The sequence below is a fragment of the Lithobates pipiens genome, unplaced genomic scaffold (assembly GCF_037356315.1).
Source record: "Lithobates pipiens isolate NorthernLeopardFrog02 unplaced genomic scaffold, aLitPip1_a1.2 Scaffold_8, whole genome shotgun sequence".
Lineage (NCBI taxonomy): Eukaryota > Metazoa > Chordata > Amphibia > Anura > Ranidae > Lithobates > Lithobates pipiens.
Window position 1 is genome coordinate 648052330 of NW_027507903.1, and position 24557 is coordinate 648076886.

Genomic DNA, 24557 nt, shown 5'->3' on the forward strand with positions numbered 1-24557 from the left:
CAAACACATTTATTGATCAAGCATTGGAGTCACATTTAAAATTAGACCAAACTGACCTCTGTTGGAATTTCCATATTGTATAAAAACACTCCTGACTGGGTGGTTCTGCAGTAGTAATTCATATAACATAGACAGCATGGTAGTTCTTATTTTTCCCAACAAGGATGACAAGACCTTTACTATCAAACAGTTCATAGCGTTCTCATCTGAATACGTGGTGTACATTTTATGCTGTCATACGCGCAATCATACAGTACAGTATGCAGTATGCAAGAATTTTTAAGCTTAATACTTTATCGCCCAATTGTCTTAATGAAGAATTGGAGAAACATAGTATAATATGATGACCCAAGGTCCATCCCATAATGTAATCCAAGGCTGGCTTCTATTAATTTAACATTATCATTATTAGTCTTTGTATAGTCGGTGTATTAATATGAGTGTTTATATGTATTTGAAAATATATTTAGCAATGTCATCAGAAAATATTTTTCTATATGAATTGACAGTCTCTGTAGATATCATATATTTCATAATTTTTATACATTTTTTTTTTTTTACTTATATCTTTATTTTTACTTTTATTATTTAGTTGTAATTGTATTTATCAGTTTGTGTGCACATATCCAATTTCATTGGCAATCACTAAAAAGGTTTTAATTAATCTTTTGTAATCCTTTGTCTAAGAAGTTAAAATGGTTTTCATATTAGAATATGAATACGTAAATTATCAATGTTGTGGATGTGTTCAATAAAGGTTGCAAAAGGAAGACAGTGGTGCCAATAAGCCTAAGACTTTTTTTTAGAGTTATACACTACTCCTCCATTTCTGTTTTTTTACCCTTTTAATCTATGTCCATGTAGAGTGTCATGTGACTTTAGAAAGCACATACACGCAAAATGTGTTGTCATGGTGACACCCTGACACTCTGGTGTGCGCTCCACGCTAAACCACACATAGCAGCCTCTCTCCAGCTCTACACAGCCTCTGGCATGGCTCTGTGAAATATATTACATCTACAGAAACTGTGAATTCATACAGAAAAATATTTTCTTATGAAATTGCTAAATATATTTTCAAATACATGTATAGACTCAAATTAACAAACCAACTATACAAAGAATAATAATGATACTGTTAAATTAACAGAAGCCAGCCTTGGATTACATTATGGAAAGGATGGACCTTGGGTTATCATATTACACTATGTTTCTCCAATTCTTCATCGAGACCATTTAAGATTAAAAATCCAAAAATGTTCCTATAGGGTCTGGTATGGATTTTGAGGGGGACCCACATGCCTTTTTTTTTTTAATTTTGACACGGGGTTCCCCTTAACATCCATACCAGATCTGAAGGGCCTGGTATGGAATTTGGGGGGACCCCCAAGCATTTTTTCTTAAATTTTGGGTTTGTGGTTTAATGAACTTTTATGTATATTGTCGGGACCGACAATTTATTATAGCCGCGAGTACTTTTAAATGACTTGTTTTCCTTTAGAAATGTCATCTTGCACTAGGACTGTTGTAAACACGGGAAACATGTGCCATTTTACAGGCATACTATAGACACCCCCCAGGTATGAAATGTAAAGGAATATTACACTTTTATTGTTTCACTTTAAGCATTATTAAAATCACTGCTCCCGAAAAAAATGACATTTTAAAACTTTGTTTTGCATTGATACATGTCCCCTGGGGCGGGACCCAGGTCCCCAAACACTTTTTAGGACAATAACTTGCATATTAGCCTTTAAAATTAGCACTTTAGATTTCTCCCATAGATTTGTACAGGGTGTTTCTGCGGCTTTTCAGATTTGCTGCGAACACCCCAAATTGTTCACTGTTCGCCGAACAGGCAATGTTAGAACTCGAAGCTCATCCTTACCCACCATATTCAACAATGTGCGGTGTCCAATTTGAAAAATTAGCACTTTTGATTTCTCCCATAGACTTTTAAAGGGTGTTCCACGGCTTTCGAATTTGTCACGAACACCCTAAATTTTTCGCTATTTGGCGAATAGGCAAACACCCGATATTAGAGTCGAACTTACATTTGACTCAAACATCGGGACCATCCCTACTTTTTACTAACACCAATATTTTGTAGTCTTGGCTTTATAAATCTTGCAACTATTAAGAAGTTCTGTATTTGTCTGGAGCACAAAGAGCTTCTTATTGGTTCAAATGTTGGTATATGAAGACCAATACCTAAATGTAATATTTATTTGATGAAGGTTATGGAGGAATATGTACAACTCAGCAGCACCTGACATGAATGTCACATTAGCTCAGCACAATTGGCTAGAGATACAACATGGCATGCTGAGAATAGCCAACTACATTGTTTAGAATTGTGCTGGAATGGCATTGTGTATGGATGGGGAATTCCTATACACAGTTGATGGCTACAGTCTTGTTCACAATTGTCTGTCTATAATTATTTCAGCTGCCAAGAATACACAAATCCGGCTTATACTGATCCTGATGGCCTTTCTTATCTTCCTGTTCCTTGTTCAAGTTGTCTTCATAAGTATCTTGTTCACCTTCTGTGAGTATTACAGCTACAGTCTTAAACTTTACTAATAAGGACAATTGAGAATGGTTTACTATTAGAAATTTTGATTTGCATCCCATTTTGACCTCAGGTTGGCATAGCATGAGCTTACAATACATGGCCAACAGTCTCTGGGCTCCTGATCATCACACCTATATGAGCTTGTTGGACATCCCATCCCAAAATCATGACTGCTAAAAAGGAGTTGTCCCGCTTTGCAAGAGATTCCACTCTTCTAGGAAGGCTTTCCACAAGATTTTGGAGGATGTCTGAGGGAATTTGTTGCCATTTATGAGGTCAGGTCCTGATGATGGATGGGAAGACCTGGCTCCCAGTTTCAATTCATCACAACAGTGTTCAGTAGGGTTGAGGTCAGAGAACTGTAAATGACGCTCAAGTTCCTCTACACCAAACTGGTCAACTCATGTCTTTATGGAGCTGACTTTGTACACAGAGATGCAGTATTGCTGGAACCATAAAGGTCCTTCACCAAACTGTTACCACAGTCTTTGTTCACTGTAGCTTTTGAACCTTTCACTGGAAAAACTTGAGTTACATAATTTAGTATTGAACTAGATGGCGCATGTGGATCAGTGCAAATTCTCTGACCACAAATGTAATTGGGAATTAGAAATGGTCTTAAATTGAAGAAATTTGAACATTAGAAATATCTTTATTATTTATAAATTTAATTTGACCTGAATCCAAATTTTAGAGGTGACAAGACATGTTTGCTTATGTACATTCTCTGTCATTGGATAACATTTCCTATATTTGTTTTATCCTGCCCAGATAAGAACATGGCCGAGGAGCAGTCACATCTGAAGGAAACTGGTAGGGGAAGAAGGAGCTTGTATTGCTGTCTGCCAACCAGGGCCAGGACAAGGGGAGGGCAGGAGGGATGGCTGCCCTAGGCACTGTGGTATCATGTGAGGTGTAGGGGCAGCACAAGGAGATTGAGATGAAGGGATTGGTGTTGGGAGGGGGAGAGGTCTGCAGAAGGTAAGAGTTGTTCTAGGAGGGAAAATTTGAAGAGGTGGGCTAGGAGTGGTGATTTGGCGGGCGGTTGTGCTAGAAAATTCCATATGGTAGGGGGTAGGGAATTTGCGCTAGGAGTGCAAAAATAAATTTGGATTTTGTGCTAGGATGGATGATTGGGGAGGAGATTTTGTGGTTGGAGGGGAAATTTGAGGGGTACAGGATTTGTGTGAGGAAGGGGAATTTTGTTTGGGTACAGGGTCGCACGACCGCACAATTGACAATTAAAGCGACTCAGTGCCATATCACAAAAAAATGGCCTGGTCATTGAGCAGCCAAATCTTTCAGGGCTGAAGTGGTTAAATTATCTGTGCAGATTTTTAAATAAAAGCAAAAAAAAAAAAAAAAGTAAAACTGCGCTAAAATAGCTAAGGATATAGAAAATAAAAATAAGAATCCTAAACATTATATGCTTTTTGAAAGCAATGTCCCTGGAGGATAAAATGGTTGTTTTTGCAATTTTTTTATATTGCACAATATTTGTGCAGTTTAATAAAAGCTAATTTTAAGGAAAAAGTATACTTTAGTGCATTTTAGTTTATCCAAATACAATACAATATCCAATTTACTCCCGACCAGCCCATGTGAAATAACAATAAAAACTGGCCTCAGCCTACATGTCTCCACCAAATCACACGCTCTGAAGCATTTTGCCCTACCGGAGTGGGGGGGCATCAGGGTGTGTGGTTTGGTGGAGACATGTAGGCTGAGGCTGCGTTTTATTTTTTATTCACCTGGGCTGGTTGGGAGTAGCTTTAATGCTTTTCTCTTTATATTTACTAACCCCCTGGATTGGTATTGGGACATGCCTGCACCCCATGTTCTGGGACACAGGGACATGCCCTTACCTCTACTTTGAGCATCACCAAAAAACAATCAAACGGGTCACACCAAGCAAGTCAAGATTTAAAATTTAGATCACCCATGAAATGGCGCCAAACTATGGTACCTAAAACTTCCTATGGGTGACACATTAAAAGCCTAAAGGTTTAGAGTTAAACATGAGCTCTGGTGCTAGAATTATTGCTCACACTCCAAAGTTTGCAGTGATACCGCCATGTACGGAGTAATCACTGTTTACATGTGTGTGCGGGACCTACACTATATTACCAAAAGTACTGGGACACCTGCCTTTATACGTACATGAACTTTAAGCCCTTGTATACACGGTCGGACATACTGACAACCAAATCCGTTGGATTTGGTCCGAAACTGTTGCATACACACGGTTGGACAAAGTTGTTGGAAAATCCGATTGTACATAACGTGATGACGTTATTTCGTTACGACAGGACTACATTCAGGCTAGTAGCCAATAGCTTTGGTCTAGGAATTTGATCTGAGCATCCGTGGCACTTTGTCCGTCGGAGTAGGCTACACATGATTGGAGCATTTTGTCGGAAAATTTTACGGACAAGTTGGAAAACTTGGTCCGTCGGACACTCCGATGGAGACCACACACAGTCAGATTATCCGACAAAACGTTCCGATAGGACACATTCCGTCAGAATCTCCGACCATGTGTACAAGGGCTAATGGAATCCCAGTCTTAGTCTGTAGGGTTCAATATTGGGTTGGCCCACCCTTTGCAGCTATAACAGCTTCAACTCTTCTGGGAAGGCCGTCCACAAGGTTTAAGAGTGTGTCTATGGGAATGTTTGACCATTCTTCCAGAAGAGCATTTCTGAGATCAGGCACTGATGTTGGACGTTGGTAGCTGTTATAGCTGCAAAGGGTGGGAATTGTCCCAATACTTTTGACAATAAACAGTAAGGGAAAAAGTATTTGCGTCACATTTGATTTTATGTATGTTTTTCCCACTGACAAAGAAATTATCTGTCTATAATTTTAATGGTAGGTTTATTTTAACAGTGAGAGACAGAATAACAACACAAATATCCTAAGTTATAAATAGATTTTTATTTTAATGAGTGAAATAATTATTTGATCCCCTATCATTTGCGATTATTTGCAAATGGAAGAAACACAAAATAACTGTCAATCTCCCTCATGCAAGATCTCACCTCGTGGAGTTTCAATGATCATCAGAACGGTGAGGAATCAGCTCAGAACTACAAGGGAGAATCTTGTCAATGATCTCAAGGCAGCTGGGACCATAGTCACCAAGAAAACAATTGGTAACACACTACTCCGCGAAGAACTGACATTCTGCAGCACCCACAAGATCCCCCTGCTCAAGAAAGCACATGTACAGGCCCGTCTGAAGTTTGCTATCAAACATCTAAATGATTCAAAAAAGAACAGGGTGAAAGTGAGGCCCGGAACGGAAAAGACAGAAAAGAAAAAGTAATGCAGGGCCGGGCATGACAGTGTGTTTAGGGGAGACAATGCATGGGTTAATATGAAGAGATAAGAGGGGAGGGGACAATGAGTAAAGTCCAAGGGGGAGTGGTACTAAATAAGGAGGTGTTTTGTTGGTCTTTGACGGTGGCAGTAAACATATGTGATGGAAAGGGGTGGGGGGCTCATCGGTAGTATGTGCCCCTCCGGTGTATTCCAGCAAAAGGTTAGCTGGAATACTGTAATGGTTGCACTGCGGGAAGGGGGTTGTCTCCGAGCTGATTATCTGCTGGAGACCTATCATGTGGAAAAAGGTCCCGCAGTGTATTGGAGGGATATGTGTTGGAGTTCCGGGGTGCCGTAAAAGACCAACAGACTGGAGTTAAACAAGTTGTTATGGAGCTGATATTTTGGTATATATTTGATATTGGAGTTATTTAAATGGTGTGAATAATAAATAGGCTGTTATGGCCATTTCTACTCCAAAATTAAGGTGTTGTCTCATCATTTTAGAAGGGTAAGAAATGGGGATGTTGGAGTACAAGTGGTATAGCAGTAAGAGGCAGGTTGGGTACCTTTGAACTACACTGGTCAAGTGTTGTGGTCAGATGAGGCCAAAATCGAGCTCTTTGGTATCAGCTCAACTCGCCGTGTTTGGAGGAGGAGGAATGCTGCCTATGACCCCAAGAACACTATCCCCATCGTCAAACATGGAGGTGGAAACATTATGCTTTGGGGTTGTTTTTATGCTAAGGGAACAGGAGAGCTTCAACGCATCAAACGGACAATGGACGGGGCCATGTACCGTCAAATCTTGGGTGAGAACCTCCTTCCCTCAGCCAGGACATTGAAAATGGGTCGTGGATGGGTATTCCAGCATAACAATGACCCAAAACACACGGCCAAGGCAACAAGGGAGTGGCTCAGGAAGAAGCACTTTAAGGTCCTGGAGTGGTCTAGCCAGTCTCCAGACACTTATCCCATAGAAAATATGTGGCAGGAGCTGAAGGTTTGAGTTACCAAACATCAGCCTCAAAACCTTAATGACTCGGATAGGATTTGCAAAGAGGAGTGGGACAAAATCCCTCCTGAGATGTGTGCAAACCTGATGGCCAACTACAAGAAATGTCTGACCTCTGTGATTGCCAACAAGGGTTTTGCCACCAGGTACTAAGTCTTTGTTGTTATTCTGTCTCTCACTGGTAAAATAAACCTACCATTAAAATTATAGACTGATCATTTCTTTGTTAGTAGGCAAACGTACAAAAACATCAGGTAATCAAATCCTTTTTTCCCTCACTGAAGTGTATATTGCATTAGGATTGGAGTTGAAATTGACTGAATACAAATCTCAGAGCAAAGATGGGTTTGCTGGTGTGTGTTCTCTGTCATTGGATACCATTTCCTATTCTTGTTTTATCCTGTCCAGGAGAGAACATGGCCAAGGAGCAGTCACGTCTGAGAGAAACTGGTAGGTGAAGCTTGTATTATTATCTGGCAACTTCTATAAATGACAATCCAAATATTCTAAGTATAGATGCAAACTAGTATGGGAATATTATTAGCTTTATATAAGAATTATATTAATAACAGTACATACATCCAATGAACAAACAGGTATTATTAGCAATGGGTCCTACAAAAGTCCTGGTGGAATTGTGCACATATACCCGGGTATCTATAGTTATTAATAGGGATTTCTCCAGATTAGGGATGAGCTTGGTGTTCGAGTCGAACGCATGTTCCACTCGAACACCGGCTGTTCGCCTGTTTGGCGAATCCAGAACTTTGTTGCTGGCTGCTGATTGGCCAAGCATGCACTGTGACCCCCGCATGCTTGGCCAATCACAGCACCGGCAGTGAGGAGAGCCATAAGTGGCCACAGGCAGGATACCTGTGGCCAATTATAGCTCAGGGGGGTTTAGTACACGCCCCACACTATATAAGGCCGCCAGTGGCCTTGTGTAGTGTGTTGGCGTGCAGGGAGAGAGCAGGATAGGCAGGGACAGTGTCATCTTTGCTTGTGAACCTAGCCCAGATATAGTAGGTGTATTGTGCCTCCTGCACAGTATACACCTGAAGCTACCCCTTATTGCTGGTGTTGTTCTGTTTCTCTAACACAGGCATCTGCAGCAGTTAGAGTGGGTGTTGTGTGCCTCCTGCACAGTATACACCTGAAGCTACCCCTTATTGCTGGTGTTGTTCTCTTTCTATAATATAGGCACCTGCAGCAGTTACAGTGGGTGTATTGTGCCTCCTGCACCGTATACACCTGAAGCTACCCCCAATTGCTGGTGTTGTTCTGTTCCTATACCACAGGCAGCTGCAGCAGTTAGAGTCAGTGTATTGTGCCACCTGCACCATATACACCTGAAGCTACCCCTTATTGCTGGTGTTGTTCTGTTTCTCTAACACAGGCATCTGCAGCAGTTATAGTGGGTGTATTGTGCCTCCTGCACAGTATAAACCTGAAGCTACCCCTTATTGCTGGTGTTGTTCAGTTTCTCTAACACAGGCATCTGCAGCAGTTACAGTGGGTGTATTGTGCCTCCTGCACAGTATACACCAGAAGCTACCCCTTATATCTGGTGTTGTTCTTTTTCTATACCACAGGCAGCTGCAGCAGTTACAGTGGGTGTATTGTGCCTCCTGCACAGTATACACCTGAAGCAGGCAGCTGCAGCAGTTACAGTGGGTGTATTGTGCCTCCTGCACAGTATACACCTGAAGCTACCCCTTATTGCTGGTGCTGTTTGGTTTCTCTAACACAGGCATCAGCAGCAGTTACAGTGGGTGAATTGTGCCACCTGCACAGTATACACCTGAAGCTACCCCAATTGCTGTTGTTCTTCAGATTCTATACCACAGGCAGGCAGCTGCAGTCATTACAGTCAGTGTACTCTGTCTGCTCAGTGTGCACCTAAAGCTACCCCAATTGCTGGTTTTCCCATCTCTCTGCAGGCCATTAGTATGTCTGGAAGGCCAACAAGGAGAAGCAGATAGTCGCGAGCCGATAAAAGAGGGCAAGCAGGGTCTGTGTCTAGAGACAACAGTGCTGGTCGTGGACATGGTGCATTGTCATCAACACGTGGCCATGGCACACGCTTGTACTTATTATCGGCAGCTGGATGTGCTGAGCCGCATCATGCTGAAGACTTGGTAGAGTGGATGACCAAGCCCTCCTCATCCTCCTCATCCTCTCTCACCCAGGCTCAGGGTACTGGCAAAGCAGCTGCGAAAACGTCCTCTTCCCTCGTCACTCCTTCCCTAGACCTACCATGTCCTCCTGAGGAGTCCCCCAAAATGTTTGAGCACAGTGTTGGGTACATGCTCCAGGAGGATGCCCAGCATAATGAAGGCTCTGATCATGATACCCATCTAGAGGAAGGCAGTAGCGTGTGCGAAGAGAGAGGGGATGCTCAAGAAGGGCAGCAATTTGGCAGTCATGTTCCACCAACTGCAGCATACTGCCAGGTTTACTCCAGTGATGAAGAGGGAGGGGATGATGAGGTCACTGACTCCATGTGGGTGCCTGATAAGAGAGAGGAGGAGGTACATCTTCAAAGAGGCAGGATGCCCTCCGGGGGCCATCTTAAGGGAAGCACACCGACTGAATCACACTGCAGAGCTCCGTCTGTGCAGGGCGCTGCCTCTGCGCGTTATTCCAAAAGTTCTTTGGGGTGGACCTTTTTTGAGACGAGTGCATCAGATCGCACCGCTGCTATTTGCAACATATGTCTCCAGCGTATCTTGAGTGGCCAAAACATCAGCCACTTGGGCGCCACATGCTTGATCAGGCATATGTTGACCTGCCATGCAGCTTGTTGGCAAGCGTACCTTAAAGACCCACACCAAAGAACAAAGCTGACCTCTCCATGCTCCTCATCATCTAGGATCTCCAAGCCCACTATACTTTCAGTCCTCTCTGAAACCTGCACTGAGAGGAATGAAGGTGTAGAATTAGATGTGTCACAGCCAAGTACTTGCGGGCACTCTGCTAGCAGTACACCAACGTCCGATTGTAGCAGGCAAATTTCCCTGCCCCAGCTGCTGGACTGTCTAAAGAAGTTCACTCCCTGCCATCCACATGCCCAGCGGTTGAATGCTAGCTTGGCTTAATTGCTAGCACTTCAACTGCTGCCTTTTCAGTTGGTAGACTCGGCCCCCTTCCGTGAGTTTGTGAAATGTGTGGTTCCTCAGTGGCAGGTTCCCAAATGCCACTTTTTCTCATGGAAGGCGATTCCGGCTCTCTACTGGCATGTGGAAGGCAATGTCCATGCCTCATTGGACAGGGCGGTCAGTGGTAAGGTGCATATTACCACTGACTCATGGTCCAGCAGGCATGGACATGGACGTTACCTGTCTTTCACGGCCCATTGGGTCACTCTTCTGTAAGCTGGGAAGGATACAGGACAAGATGCAGTAGTGTTGGAGGTTGTTCCACCATCACACCTCCAAAATGCTACTACTGGTTGTGACACACCTCTCCCCTCCACCCCACTCCTCTTCTTCTTCCTCCATGGCCTCTTCCTCTGCTTTGTCCTCGGAACCAGCGGTGCTCTGTAGGCATTCAAGGGGCTACGCAAGTACTCAGGCAAAAAGATGCCATGCCGTGCTTGCGCTGGTGTGTTTGGGGGACAGGAGCCACACTGAGGCAGATATTTTGTCAGCTCTGCAGGGGCAGGCCGAGAGGTGGTTGACACCATGCCAGCTTAAGCCAGGAATGGTGGTTTGCGACAATGGCACCAACCTCCTCTCCACCCTCCGACAAGGACAACTGACCCATGTGCCCTGTGTGGCTCACGTCCTTAACCTGGTGGTGCAGCAGTTCTTGGGCAGGTATCCGGGCTTACATCATGTCCTGAGGCAGGCCAGAAAAGTCTGTGTGCATTTCTGCTGATCATATAATGCCAGTACTCGGTTGGCTGAGCTTCAAAAGGAGTTGAACCTGCCAAAGAACCGCCTTATATGTGACATGCCCACCAGGTGGAACTCAATGTTGGCCATGCTGCAGCAGCTACACATGCAGCAGAGGGCCATTAATGAGTACCTGCACAACTACGGCACCAGGACAGGGTCAGGGGAGCTCGGTTTTTTTTTCACCATGCCAGTGGGGCATGATCAGGGATGCATGCACGGTCCTATCACCATTTGAGGAGGTCAGGAGGATGGTGATGGAAAGTGCATGCATCAGTGACACTGTACCTCTTGTCCACCTGTTGGAGCATACGCTGCATGGAATAATGGACAGGGCACTTGAGGCAGAACAGAGGCAGGAAGAGGAGGACTTCCTTGCCTCTCAAGGCCCCCTTTATCCAGACAGTGTTCCTGCTGTCCTACCCATCACACAGGAAGAGGAGGAGGAGGAGGATTGTGTCAGCATGGAGGTGGAGCCTGGCATGAGCTGATGCTGAGCAGCACTCTTTTAGGGATGATTTACAGTCCCAAGAAACCCGTGGACTTGTACGTGGCTGGGAGGAGGTGGCTGCGGATCATGTTGTTCTTAGTGACCCAGAGGACTCCAGACCAAATGCCTCAGCTAACCTACGCTGCATGGCTTCCCTGATCCTGCAAAGCCTGCGGAAGGATCTTTGTATTCTTCGGATCAAGGAGAGGGACCATTACTGGCTGGCAACTCTCCTTGATCCACGGTACAAGGGTGAGGTTGCGGACCTTATCTTGCCGTCACAGAGGGAGCAGATGATGAGATATCTCCGGGAGTCCTTGCAGAAAGGTCTGTGCAATGCGTTCCCAGAGACTGGGAGATTACAAACTCCTGGTCCTGGACGTGTTGCTGAGGCTGTGGTCAGTCACAGAAGGAGCGGTGGATAAGGTGGCCATCTGACCCATGCGTTCAGACAGTTTTTTAGTCTGTAGCCCCAAGGTATGATCGGTTCCAGCAACCATTGCCATTGTCTGATTTACATGGTGCAGCAATACCTAGGGGCAAGGTCAGACTTGGACACCTTTCCCACCAAAAATCCTCTGGTTTACTGGGTCTTGAGGATGGAACACTGGCCAGAGCTTGCACAGTATGCAATCGAGCTACTGGCCTTTCCTGCGTCCAGTGTTCCTTCGGAACGCACATGCTGCTGGAGGCTTTGTAACCGATCACAGGGCGCTCCTATCCACCGACTCGGTTGATCGATTGACCTTCATAAAAAATGAATCAGTCTTGGATCACCACCAGCTACCAAGCACCTGAAGCTGATGTAACTGAATAATTTTTTTGAAATGTCACATCCCTTCAAGCCTGCCTATACTGATGCTGAGTGACTGTCATGTTATGTTGACTGACTATCCTCTTCCTCCTCAATGATCCTGCTGATAGCTTGGAAGAAAATTTTTGGTTCTGGGTGCCGCCACCAGTGGCTAAGGCCCAATTTTTCAGCCCCTGTTCAACAGGGTTGTGTAATTACAATTTTTGATGCAATACTTTGCAGCAAGGCTCATTCATGCACTCGAACTAGAGTATCTGGGAGAGTTTGCAGTGTTGTGGCACCAGCACCAGTGCCTAAGGCCCAATTTTTCAGCCCCTGTTTAACAGGGGCATGCAATTACAATTTTTGATGCAATGCTTTGCAGCAGGGCTCATTCCTGCACTCCAACTAGAGTATCTGGGAGAGTTTGCAATATTGTGGCACCAGCACCAGTGCCTAAGGCCCAATTTTTCAGCCCCTGTTTAACAGGGGCATGTAACTAACATTTTTGATGCAATACTTTGCAGCAGGGCTCCTTCCAACTAGAGTATTTGGGTGAAGTTGCAGTGTTGTGGCACTGGCACCAGTGCCTAAGGCCCAATTTTTTAGCCCCTGTTTAACAGGGGCATGTAATTAAAATTTTTGATGCAATTCTTTGCAGCACTTCTCATTCCTACACTCCAACTAGAGTATCTGGGAGAGGTTGCAGTGTCGTAGCACCAGTGCCTAAGGCCCAATTTTGCAGCCCCTGTTTAACAGGGGCATGTAATTACAATTTTTGATGCAATACTTTGCAGCAGGGCTCATTCCTGCGCTCCAACTAGAGTCTCTGTAAGGGGTTGCAGTGTTGTGGCACCAGTGCCTAAGGCCCAATTTTTCAGCCCCTGTTTAACAGCACAGTGGGCAGCACAGTGGTGTAGTGGTTAGCACTTTCACCTAGCAGCAATAGGGTCACTGGTTCAAATCCTGACCACGACACCACCTGCCTGGAGTTTGCATGTTCTCCCTGTGCCTGTGTGGATTTCCTCCGGGTACTCCGGTTTCCTCCCACACTCCAAAGACATGCTGGTAGGTTAATTAGACCTTGTCTAAAAAAAATTGGCCTTAATATGTGTATGTGTATGTCAATGTTGTATGTGTTTGTAAGCGTGTCAGGACCTTACGGGGTAAAAGGACCACGCAAAAAGCCGCAGGTGGACTCTGGTGGCAAGAAAGCGCCCTGAGGCAATTCAGTTCGCATAGGTAGCGCTATACAAGTCACTAACAGGTGCATGTTATTATAATTCTTGATACGGTGTTCCCCTTAATATCTGTACAAGACCCAAAGAGGCTTGTAATGGGCGGGGGGGGGGGGCTACCCATGAAATTTTTCTCAATGATTTTCATCCATAGTGCCGGAACCAAACATTACATTAAAACCGTAAGCAGTTTTAAATGACTTTTTCTTGATCATACATCACGGGACACAGGAGCTTCATTACATAGTGGGTTATATAGGCACCTCTGGTGATTGGACACTGGTTGACCCTAATTAAAGAGAATTCCTCTCCTATATAACCCCTCCCATTTGGGAGGCACCTCAGTTTATTCGCCAGTGTCTGGTCGATGGTCACGTAAAACTTAGCTCTATGCGGGTCCCGGCGAGGGCCGAAGGGCTACAACAAACCGGATCCATACCTCGGGCCGATATTTGACTCCCAAGATGGTATGGTACCCGGGCCTCGTCTGCCGAAGAAACGAGGTTTTGCCTGTAAGTCCTCTCCATTGGAAGACTGGGTTCTGGGACAACCAGACTTGGGGTACTGTTGACTCAGGGCGCCCGTAAGTTTCTGGCAGAGCTTTTTACATGGCCCAGGTAGGAGGATCTTTTCGTAAGAACCCCAGATACGCCTGAAGGTTGGCTAACAATACCCGGGAACAGGTAAGGGAAGTCATCCTATATATTTTAAATATATGAATGGATTTCTTCATTGTGAGTAGTTGTATGTCTTACCTGGTTTCCACCACTAGAGGGAGTAAGAGCAGCCTGATGCATACTTACATGCCTTTCAATACAACATGCTCAGTGAAAGCCTGGTTCTCCAGCTACTCACGTCTCCCTTACAGTTCCTGCCACAGTTAAGGTAAAAAGGGGTCCCATGCAGGTCCAGGGGTCCCACGTTGCTCCCTTTGGGTTCTCCTCCCCCCCCCCCCCGGATCCCGCGGTCCTCGTGCACGCGCGCCGGGCGCGCTCCCGGCCTAATGGAGGAGGGGGGGGTGTGGTTGCGAGCCGTGCACGTTAGTGTGCACAACGCTGTAGTGCAGGCGCCAAGCGGCAGTTTTAAAAAGCCCAGAGCGTCAGGGGACTGTAACTGGAGACACAGGAGCTGTGGGCTGTAAGCATCCGTGGGGATTGGATCCAGGCAAACCTTAAGACACCTACTCAGCATCAGGTTGTGCAATTTAAGCATATATTGATTTATTATGAGACTTTAAGTGCAACAGTGATTGCATTTGTACTAGTACCTCTGCTTTGTAGCTTAGTACTATGTCTCCTCATAAGAGGATTTCAGGGGCAGGTAATAAAAGCACTGGCAAGTCACCGCCTGTTCCAAAAGTGCCTGTGAATTACCATCCCCCTCTGCAAGACTGGAGCCAGCCTCTCATAACGAGTCAGTGCACCTGTCATATTTTGCAGCCTCTCCTAATGTCGCAGCCCCGGTTTATATCACTGAGGACTCCCTTAGGGCTACATTGGTGGGTTTTGAAGGGAGGATCATGAATTTTATTTCTGCTTCCCTAAAAGATAGCAGGAAAAGGGGTAGATCCCCTCCCTCTGCTGAAATCCCTCTCTCAGATAGTTGTTCTGAAAATGAGGAGGGATCCCTATCTTTGGATAAGGGATCATGAGCAGTCGGATAAGTCAGAGGTAGAGGAGATAGTCCCCTCCTCCCAGGCACTCAGAAAGCAGGTGCAGTATTATACTGAATTGGTGCGTACCACATTCAGAATGCCTGCAGCTGAAATTGCTACATCCTCTGTCTTTTCCCTGGGAGTCAGGAAAGCCCCAGACTGCTTGTTCCTTCCCAATTCATCCTTCAACGGAAATTGATGTATGAGGATTGGGGACATCCCGATAGACTGTTTACTCCTCCCAAGAGGTTTTCTATGCATTATCCTGTGGAGGAAAGTTTCACCAAGGAATAGGGGGTCCCATCTGTTGATGCGGCGGTTTCTTGTGTGAATGTATAAAGGAATACTAATGCGCTCCACCTAATGGTTCATAGGAAGACTAAATGAGTACAAAATTATATACACAGGAAGCAGCCAGCATAAAAACAGTGATCTCAGCACCGAAAGTGAGTGTATAAAATAGTATAAATAAAAATGCGGCGCTACCTAAAAGTGCTTATACATATACAATGAGTAATAATAACAAAAATATAGTGCAAATGAGATACTATCCCACTATATGATAAATACAGCATATATAGTGCAAAAAATAAATCTGCATAAATAATCCAAATGCAAAAAAAAACGTACAAAAAAATTATATATAAAGTGAAAATACGTGAAAAAATCAATCCAGTGATTAAATATAAAATAATCAATATTAACAAGTGATTGTCCACAAGTGTGTGAATAAAAACCTAGCTTGTCCTTGGATAATGCGCAGGTATTTAAGGATCCAGCTGACAAAGGGCTGGAAACCTTATTAAAAGCCTCCTTTTCCATGGCTGGCGCTGTGGTGCAACCTACAGTCGCAGCCGTGGGGTTGTGTCAGTTCCTCAAGGAACAGGTTAAACAGATGTTTGAACTCCTTCCCAGTGAGGAAGTAGAGAATTATGCAGAATTGCCTCACATCTTGTGTTTCATAATTGATGCGATTTTGGATTCTGTCCAACAAGCATCACGTTTGTCCCTCATGTTGGTTCACATGCGAAGGACCCTATGGCTAAAGAATTGGGCTGCTGAGATGTCATGCAAAAAACATTTGACTGGGTTCCCGTTTAAAGGGGAGCGTTTGTTTGGGGAAGAATTAGATAAATCCCTCCAAAATATTTCGGGAGGTAAGTCTACACTCCTTCCAGTCAAAAAGAGCAAACGTCCTTCATTCAGGCGTACTCTTTCTCCCGAAGCATCAAGCTCTAAACAGTGGCGACGGCCTTCCCAGCCCTCCGCTGCTAGAAAGCCTCAAGGCCGAGCCCAGGGACAGAAAAAGACTTGGGGGCGAAAGCCTGCCAAGCAGAGCCCCAAAACCTCCTTGTGAAGGGGCGCCCCCGCTCGGCCGAGTGGGGGGAAGGCTCCTGCAGTTTGCAGGCGCCTGGCGGGAGGAGATTCAGGACAAATGGGTGATCTCTTCAGTATCTTTGGGCTTCAGAAGATTTCACCTTCTCGTTTTCTAAGGTCAAGGATCCCCAAGGATCCGATAAAGCAGAAACCGCTATTCCTGGCCTTAGATCAGTTACTATCCCAGGGTGTGATAGTAGAAGTGAGCCCGAAAGATCAGGGTTCAGGTTTTTATTCAAATCTCTTCACCGTTCCGAAACCAAACGGAAGTATCAGACCTATCTTGGATCTGAGAGACTTAAACCGGTTTTTACACATCCAGACCTTCCGGATGCAGTCAATACACACTGTGGTCTCCTCCCTGCAAGGAGGAGAATTCATGGCATCAATAGATATCAAAGATGCATATCTCCATGTGCCAATATTTCCCGCACACCAGAAGTTTCTAAGGTTCGCGGTAGAGCAGCGCCATTTTCAATTTTTGGCCCTGCCGTTCGGCCTAGCTACGGCCCCCCGAGTCTTCACGAAGATTCTGGACCCTCTCTTAGCAATCTTAAGAGTTCAGGGCATAGCCGTCATGGCTTACCTAGACGACTTGCTTCTCGTAGAGAGAACTGCAGCGTTCCTAAGTCGCAGCGTCACCAGAACGCTAGAACATCTAGAGCGCCTAGGTTGGATTATAAACCTAGAAAGGTCGTCCCTGCAACCGACCACCAGGTTGGATTACCTGGGTCTGATTATCGACACCGCTCAGGGCAGGGTGTTCCTTCCAGGGCCAAAGGCCTTGGCCATTGGAGATCTGGTGCGCCTGATTCTGGGCAGAAGATCTTCCTCCATTCGCTTATGTATGAGACTATTGGGAAAGATGGTCGCCTCATTCGAGGCCGTCCCATTCGCCCAGTTCCACTCAAGGCCTCTGCAAAGATGCATCCTTGCGATTTGGAACAGGAAGCCCCAATCCCTGGATCTTCCTATGCGTTTATCCCCCCGGGCACGCAAAAGTCTTGTCTGGTGGTTACAAACCAGGAATTTGCTGAAAGGCAAAACTTTTCTTCCCCTCTCATGGAAGATTGTCACAACGGATGCCAGCCTGACAGGCTGGGGAGCCGTATTGGAGGGAACATGCTCACAGGGAAAATGGTCTGCGACCGAAAGTCTGCTGCCCATAAATATCTTGGAGATTCGGGCAGTTTACATGGCACTCATAGAGTGGTCTTACAGACTGCGAGGTTTCCCAGTTCGGATTCAGTCCGACAATGCCACCACAGTGGCTTATATCAATCACCAGGGCGGTACCAGAAGTCTGGTGGCCCAAAAGGAGGTGAATCGCATACTTGTCTGGGCAGAGGAGCATGTTCCGTGCCTCTCTGCAGTCTTCATCCCAGGGGTGGAGAATTGGCAGGCGGATTTTCTCACCCGCCAGCAGTTACGCCCAGGAGAATGGGCTCTGCACCCCGATGTGTTTCAGAACATATGTCACAAGTGGGGCACTCCAGACGTGGATCTGTTTGCGTCCAGATTCAACAGGAAACTGGACAACTTTGTGTCAAGGACAAGAGATGCACTTGCTCAGGGGTCAGATGCTCTGACGGTTCCCTGGGATCAGTACAATCTGATCTATGCCTTCCCCCCGAGCCCGCTGCTATCGCGGTTCCTGGGAAGGGTCAAGAGGGAGTCGAAGTCGGTCCTTTTAATGGCCTCAGCTTGGCCCAGGCGACCATGGTTTGCAGAAATCATGAAGTTGGCAGTGGGCAGGCCATGGACCCTCCCTCTCCGGCCAGATCTGCTCTCACAGGGTCCAATCTACCATCCTGCTTTACGCAGTCTGAATTTGACGGTCTGGCTGCTGAGACCCACATTCTGAGAGACCTTGGTCTTTCGGGGCCAGTCCTTTCCACTCTGGTCAATGCCAGAAAGCCGGTCTCCAGGCGTATCTATTACAAGATCTGGAGGACATATGTTTCCTGGTGTGAACCCAGGAGATGGCATCCTAGGTATGTCATTAGCAGAATCTTGGCCTTTCTACAATCAGGCCTAGAAATGAATTTGGCCATAAGCACCATCAAGGTGCAGATTTCGGCCCTATCGGTCTTTTTTCAAAGACCTCTTGCATCACCCTCCCTAGTACGGGCTTTTATCCAGGGGGCTATGCGGATAAAACCGCCAGTCAAACCTCCGGTATGCCCATGGGATCTGAATTTGGTTCTCTCAGCCTTAGAGGCCCAACCATTTGAACCTCTGCATCTGGCTTCTTTAGCTCTCTTGACAAAGAAGCTGGTCTTCCTAGTAGCCATATCCACGGCTAGAAGGGTATCAGAATTGGCAGCTCTTTCCTGTAAAGAGCCCTATTTAATTATCCATAAGGACCGGGTGGTTATGCGTCCCAACGGGTCCTTTCTACCTAAGGTGGTTTCAGGTTTCCATCTGAATCAGGATATAATCCTACCATCCTTTTTTCCGAATCCTCAGTCCATAGAGGAAGAGTCCTTACACACTTTAGATGTGGTTAGAACAATCAGTCTTTATCTTCAAGCAACTGCTCAGATAAGAAAAACTGACTGTTTACTTATTCTGCCAGAAGGCCCTAGAAGGGGTCAGGCAGCGTCAAAGTCCACTCTCTCAAGGTGGATCAGACAGGTTATTTCTCAGGCCTATAGCTTAAAGGGGAAGATTCCTCCTTTTCAGGTGAAAGCGCACTCTGCTAGGGCTGTCAGTGCTTCTTGGGCAGTGCATCACCAGGCCTCCCTGGCTCAGATCTGTAAGGCTGCGACTTGGTCATCAGTCCACACATTCACCAGATTCTATCAGGTGGATGTCAGAGGGCAAGAGGATATCGCCTTCGGGCGCAGTGTACTGCAGGCTGCAGTTTAGGTCCTCAGGTCCCTGGCGGTCTATATTTATGATCTGTGTCTCCCTCCCCTCAACCTGAGCATTGCTATGGGACATCCCACTATGTAATGAAGCTCCTGTGTCCCGTGATGTATGATCAAGAAAATGGGATTTTTATATACAGCTTACCTGTAAAATCCTTTTCTTGAGAGTACATCACGGGACACAGGGCTCCCGCCCCTCTTGGGTTTTACGTGGTTTCTTATTGCTTTGCTACAAAACTGAGGTGCCTCCCAAATGGGAGGGGTTATATAGGGGAGGAATTCTCTAATTAGGGTCAACCAGTGTCCAATCACCAGAGGTGCCTATATAACCCACTATGTAATGAAGCTCCTGTGTCCCGTGATGTACTCTCAAGAAAAGGATTTTACAGGTAAGCTGTATATAAAAATCCCATTTTTTCCGTTAAATGTCATTTTGTGCAGGGACTGTTCTAAACACAGGAAACACATGCCACTTCACAGGCATACTATAGACACCCCCCAGGCACGATATTTAAAGTAATATTTCACTTTTTTTCACTTTAATCGTCATTAACCATTTGCCTACTGGCCACTTAAATACCCCTCCTGCCCAGACCAATTTTCAGCTTTCGTTGCTCTCACAATTTGAATGACAATTACTCAGTCATGCAACACTGTACCCAAATGAATTTTTTGTCATTTTTTTCCCACAAATAGAGCTTTCTTTTGGTGGTATTTGATCACCTCTGGGTTTTTTATTTTTTGCGCTATAAATGAAAAAAGACCGAAAATTTTGAAAAAAAACACATTTTTCTTTATTTCTGTGATAAAATTATGCAAATTATAAATTTTTCTTCATAAATTTTGGCCACAATTTATACTGCTACATATCTTTGGTAAAAATAACCCAAATTAGTGCATATTATTTGGTCTTTGTGAAAGTTAGAGAGTCTACAAGCTGTGGTGCAAATCATACAACATTGATCACATCTGATGTACTGGTGGTCAATCTCATTTCTTGAGACCCGAACAAGCCAGGAAAGTACAAATACCCCCCAAATTACCCCTTTTTTGAAAGTAGACATTCCAAGGTATTTAGTAAGAGGCATGGTGAAGTTTTTGTTGTTGTCATTTTTTCCCACAATTCTTTGCAATATGAAGATTCTTTATTTTTTTTATTTTTTTTCCCACAAAATTGTCATTGTAATAGGTTATTTCTCTCACATGGCATGTGTATATAACAAATGACACCCCAAAATTAATTCTACTACTCCTCCTGAGTATTACCATACCATGTGTCTGGGACTTTTATACAGCCTGGCCACTTAGAGAGGCCCAACATGCAGGGATCGCCATCACATGTTCTAGGAGCATAAATTACACACCTAAATTGTTGACTACCTATTACACTTTTGAAGGCCCTGGAGCACCAGGACAATGAGACGTGGCACTGATGTGGCACTGATGACAGATGGCACTGATACGTGGCACTGATGACACGTGACACTGATGTGGCACTGATGACAGATGCCACTAATACGGGGCACTGATGACACGTGACACTGATGACAGATGGCACTAATATGTGGCACTGATGACAGATGCACTTATACGTGGCACTAATACATGGAACTGATGGCAGATGGCACTAATACATGGCACTTATGACAGATGGCACTAATACGTGGCACCGATGACACGTGACACTGATGACAGATGGCACTGATACATGGCATTGATGACATGTGACACTGATAACAGATGGTACATGACACTGACAGGTAGCACTGATGACAAATGGCACTGATATGTGGCACTGATGACAGATGGCACTAATATGTGGCACTGATGACACTGATATGGCACTGATGACAGATGGCACTATGTGGCACTGATGACAGATGGCACTGATGTGGCACTGATGACAGATGGCACTTATACGTGGCACTGATGACAGATGGTACTTATACGTGGCACTGGGGACTGATGACACTGGGGGCAAATGGCACTGGGGACAAATGGCACTGACAACAGGTGGCACTGGGGACAGATGGCACTGACAGGTGGCACTGGGGACAGGTGACACTGGGGACAGATGGCACTAACAGGTGGAACTGGGGGCAAGTGGCACTGGGGGCAGATGGCACTGGGGGCAGATGACAGTTTATTTTACTTTTTTTATTTTTTTTAACTTACGGCCGCTGCAGCTGTTCATCTCTCCCTCCTCACACACTGTCTGTGTGAGGAGGGAGAGCAGCACTGGGAGATGATCTCATATGTTTACATATGAGATCATCTCTCATTGGACACGCCGATCGTGCTGTAAACGGCCGCTGTGATTGGCCGTTTACAGCGATCTATGACTGGCTGCGTCCGAGGGACACGGGCAGCACAGAACTTCGCCAATGTGCACTCTCAGGAGCACGCAGGGGGGAAGTAAATAGGAGGATGTCCAGAGACGCCCTCCCGGCAGGTAACGTCCGCACTATAGCTGTCTTTCGGCTATAGAGCGGGCGGGAAGTGGTTAAAATCAGTGGTGAAAAAACAGCCGTTTTAAAAAAAATAATTTGCATTGATCCATGTGCCCTGGATCTTGCATATTAGCCTTTAAAATTAGCACTTTTGATTCTAAAGTTCGTATGAATTCTCAGCAGAAAAGTCCAGGATGATCATGATGCAGAGTGTGTCTTGGTGTCAAAGACCTGAAGAGAAGATCTGTTGTGATGAGGAGACTCCCCAGCCATTGTCCAACCAGCTTGGAATGCAGCTTCTCACCAGCAGAGACTGTGGTGTGACACTGAAACTCAGCCTATCTACTCTGCATCTTAGTCCCTAGTAGCATCTAATCTGTCATGAAATCAGACCTCTAACCACCAGAAGTGGCCGCCGGATGCCTACCCTGGCTCTAGACTATGCTGGTTATTGAGCCCTGAGCTAAAACAATAGAACTCCCAGACCAAAGGGGGCAGACCTTACCTAAACTCTAAAATAACAGGAACTGCATATAACCTCTATTGCAATAAACAGGTTCACACACTAACATACAGCAAGGTATAGTGCACGTATTTGACAGCAAATTAATAGATTTCCCTCCCCGGAGTTATGTGACTCATTAGTGTTACAAGGTCTCAGGTGTGAATGGGGAGCAGGTGTGTTAAATTTGGTGTTATCTCTCTCACTCTCTCATGCTAGTCACTGGAAGTTCAACATGGCACTTCATGGCAAAGAACTCTCTGAGGATCTGAAAAAAATAATTGTTTCTCTACATAAAGATGGCATAGGCTATAAGAAGATTGCCAAGACCCTTAAACTGAGTTGCAACATGCTGGCCAAGACCGTACAGCGGACTGGACAGGTTCCACTCAGAACAGGCCTCGCCATGGTTGACCAAAGAAGTTGAGTGCACGTCATATCCAGAGGTTGTCTTTGGGAAATAGACGTATGAGTGCTGCCAGCTTTGCTGCAGAGGTTGATGAAGGGGTGGGGGGTCAGCCTGTCAGTGCTCCAACCATATGCCGCACACTGCATCAAATTGGTCTGCATGGCTGTCATCCCAGAAGGAAGCCTCTTCTAAAGATGATGCACAAGTAAACCTGTAAACAGTTTGCTGAAGACAAGCAGACTAAGGACATGGATTACTGGAACTATGTCCTGTGGTCTGATGAGACCAAAATAAACTTATTTGGTTCAGATGGTGTCAAGTGTGTGTGTGTGGCGGCAACCAGGTGAGAAGTACAAAGACAAGTGTGTTTTGCCTACAGTCAAGCATGATGGTGGGAGTGTCATGGTCTGGGGCTGCATGAGTGCTGCCGGCACTGGGGAGCTACAGATCATTGAGGGAACCATGAATGCCAACATGTACTGTGACATACTGAAGCAGAGCATGATCCACTCCCTTCAGAGACTGGGCCGCAGGGCAGTTTTGCAACATGATAACGACCCCAAACACACCTCCAAGATAAGCACTGCCTTGCTAAAGAAGCTGAGGGTAAAGGTGATGGACTGCCCAAGCATGTCGTCAAGCCTAAACCCTATTGAGCATCTGTGGGACATCCTCAAACAAAAGGTGGATGAGCGCAAGGTCTCTAACATCAACCAGCTCCATGATGTTGTCATGGAGGAGTGGAAGAGGACTCCAGTGGCAACTTGTGGAGCTCTAGTGAACTTCATGCCCACACAAAATATTGACACTTTTGGCAGAATTTGGACATTTTCACCTAGGGGTGTACTCACATTTGTTACCCGCGGTTTAGGCATTAATGGCTATGTGTTGAGTTATTTTGAGGGGACAGCAAATTTACACTGTTATACAAGCTGTACACTCATTACTTTACATTGTAGCAAAGTGTAATTTCTTCAGTGTTGTCACATGAAAAGATATAATTTTTTTTTTTTTTAATGTGAGGGGTGTACTCAGTTTTGTGAGATACTATACATCCAGAAGCTATGTGCAACAATAGTAAACAATATTAAAATAAGAACGCTTGCCTAATATTCCCTACTTCTGGTTTGGTATAGCAACAGTTCTTCCATGGAGACATGGGGTCTCAACTCTTCTCCCTCTCTTTCCACTTACTCCTTTTGGGGTTTCCAAGCCAGCCTCCCAGAGACAGGAAGTGCTGATGCATAGTGATTTATACACAGCACTGTGAAAGCTAGGTTATTCACAAATACAGACAGTAGAGGGCATCATATACCTACAGACATTTTACTGGAAAAAAAAAAAAAAAACTTTAATTCCTTCATTTAATAGATGGTAGATATGGGTCGAGGCAAATTTTCTGACCACAGATGTGATTTGGAATTTGAAATGGGTTGAAATTGAAGAAATTTCAACATAAGAAATTGGATTCTAGTTTTGAAATCCAGATTGAGAATGAAGTTGAATTTGACCTGAATCTGAATTTCATTAAATCGGTGCATTCTCTGTCATTAGATAATATGTCCTATTATTGTGTTTTATCCCCTCCAGATAAGAACATCACTGAGGGGCAGTCACGTCTGAAGGAAACTGGTAGGTAAAGAAGGAGCTTGTATTGATGTCTGGTAACTGCTATCAATTATTTCAATCACCTGTTGTGTGCTGGAGGGGGGCAGGGCATTTTGTGTTGTTGGCATAGACTATCAGAAGTGACTGCTGCAGATAGCAGAGGGAGGAGACAGTAGATAGGAACCCGACTCTGTGTCTTGGATTGGGGCAAGTATGCAAAAATGCTTTGTTCATTTTTCATTTCAGAGGTTTACAACCACGTTAAACAACAATATGATCTCTGACATTCTCCTGGCATTTCTTGACTACATTCACCTTATTTATGATAGATTGAATGTGCACCAGTTGAA

General features: G+C 45.2%; 1 protein-coding gene across 1 annotated transcript in view; it reads left to right on the forward strand.

Moving 5' to 3' along the window:
* The window catches only part of LOC143962458 (uncharacterized), a 189382-nt gene that overhangs the window by 13819 nt on the left and 151006 nt on the right, over positions 1-24557 (forward strand). The window contains exons 3-4 of the mRNA XM_077471729.1: positions 7326-7367; positions 24190-24231. Of these exons, the coding sequence (XP_077327855.1) occupies positions 7326-7367; positions 24190-24231 (84 nt within the window). The remainder of the gene's footprint in view (positions 1-7325; positions 7368-24189; positions 24232-24557) is intronic.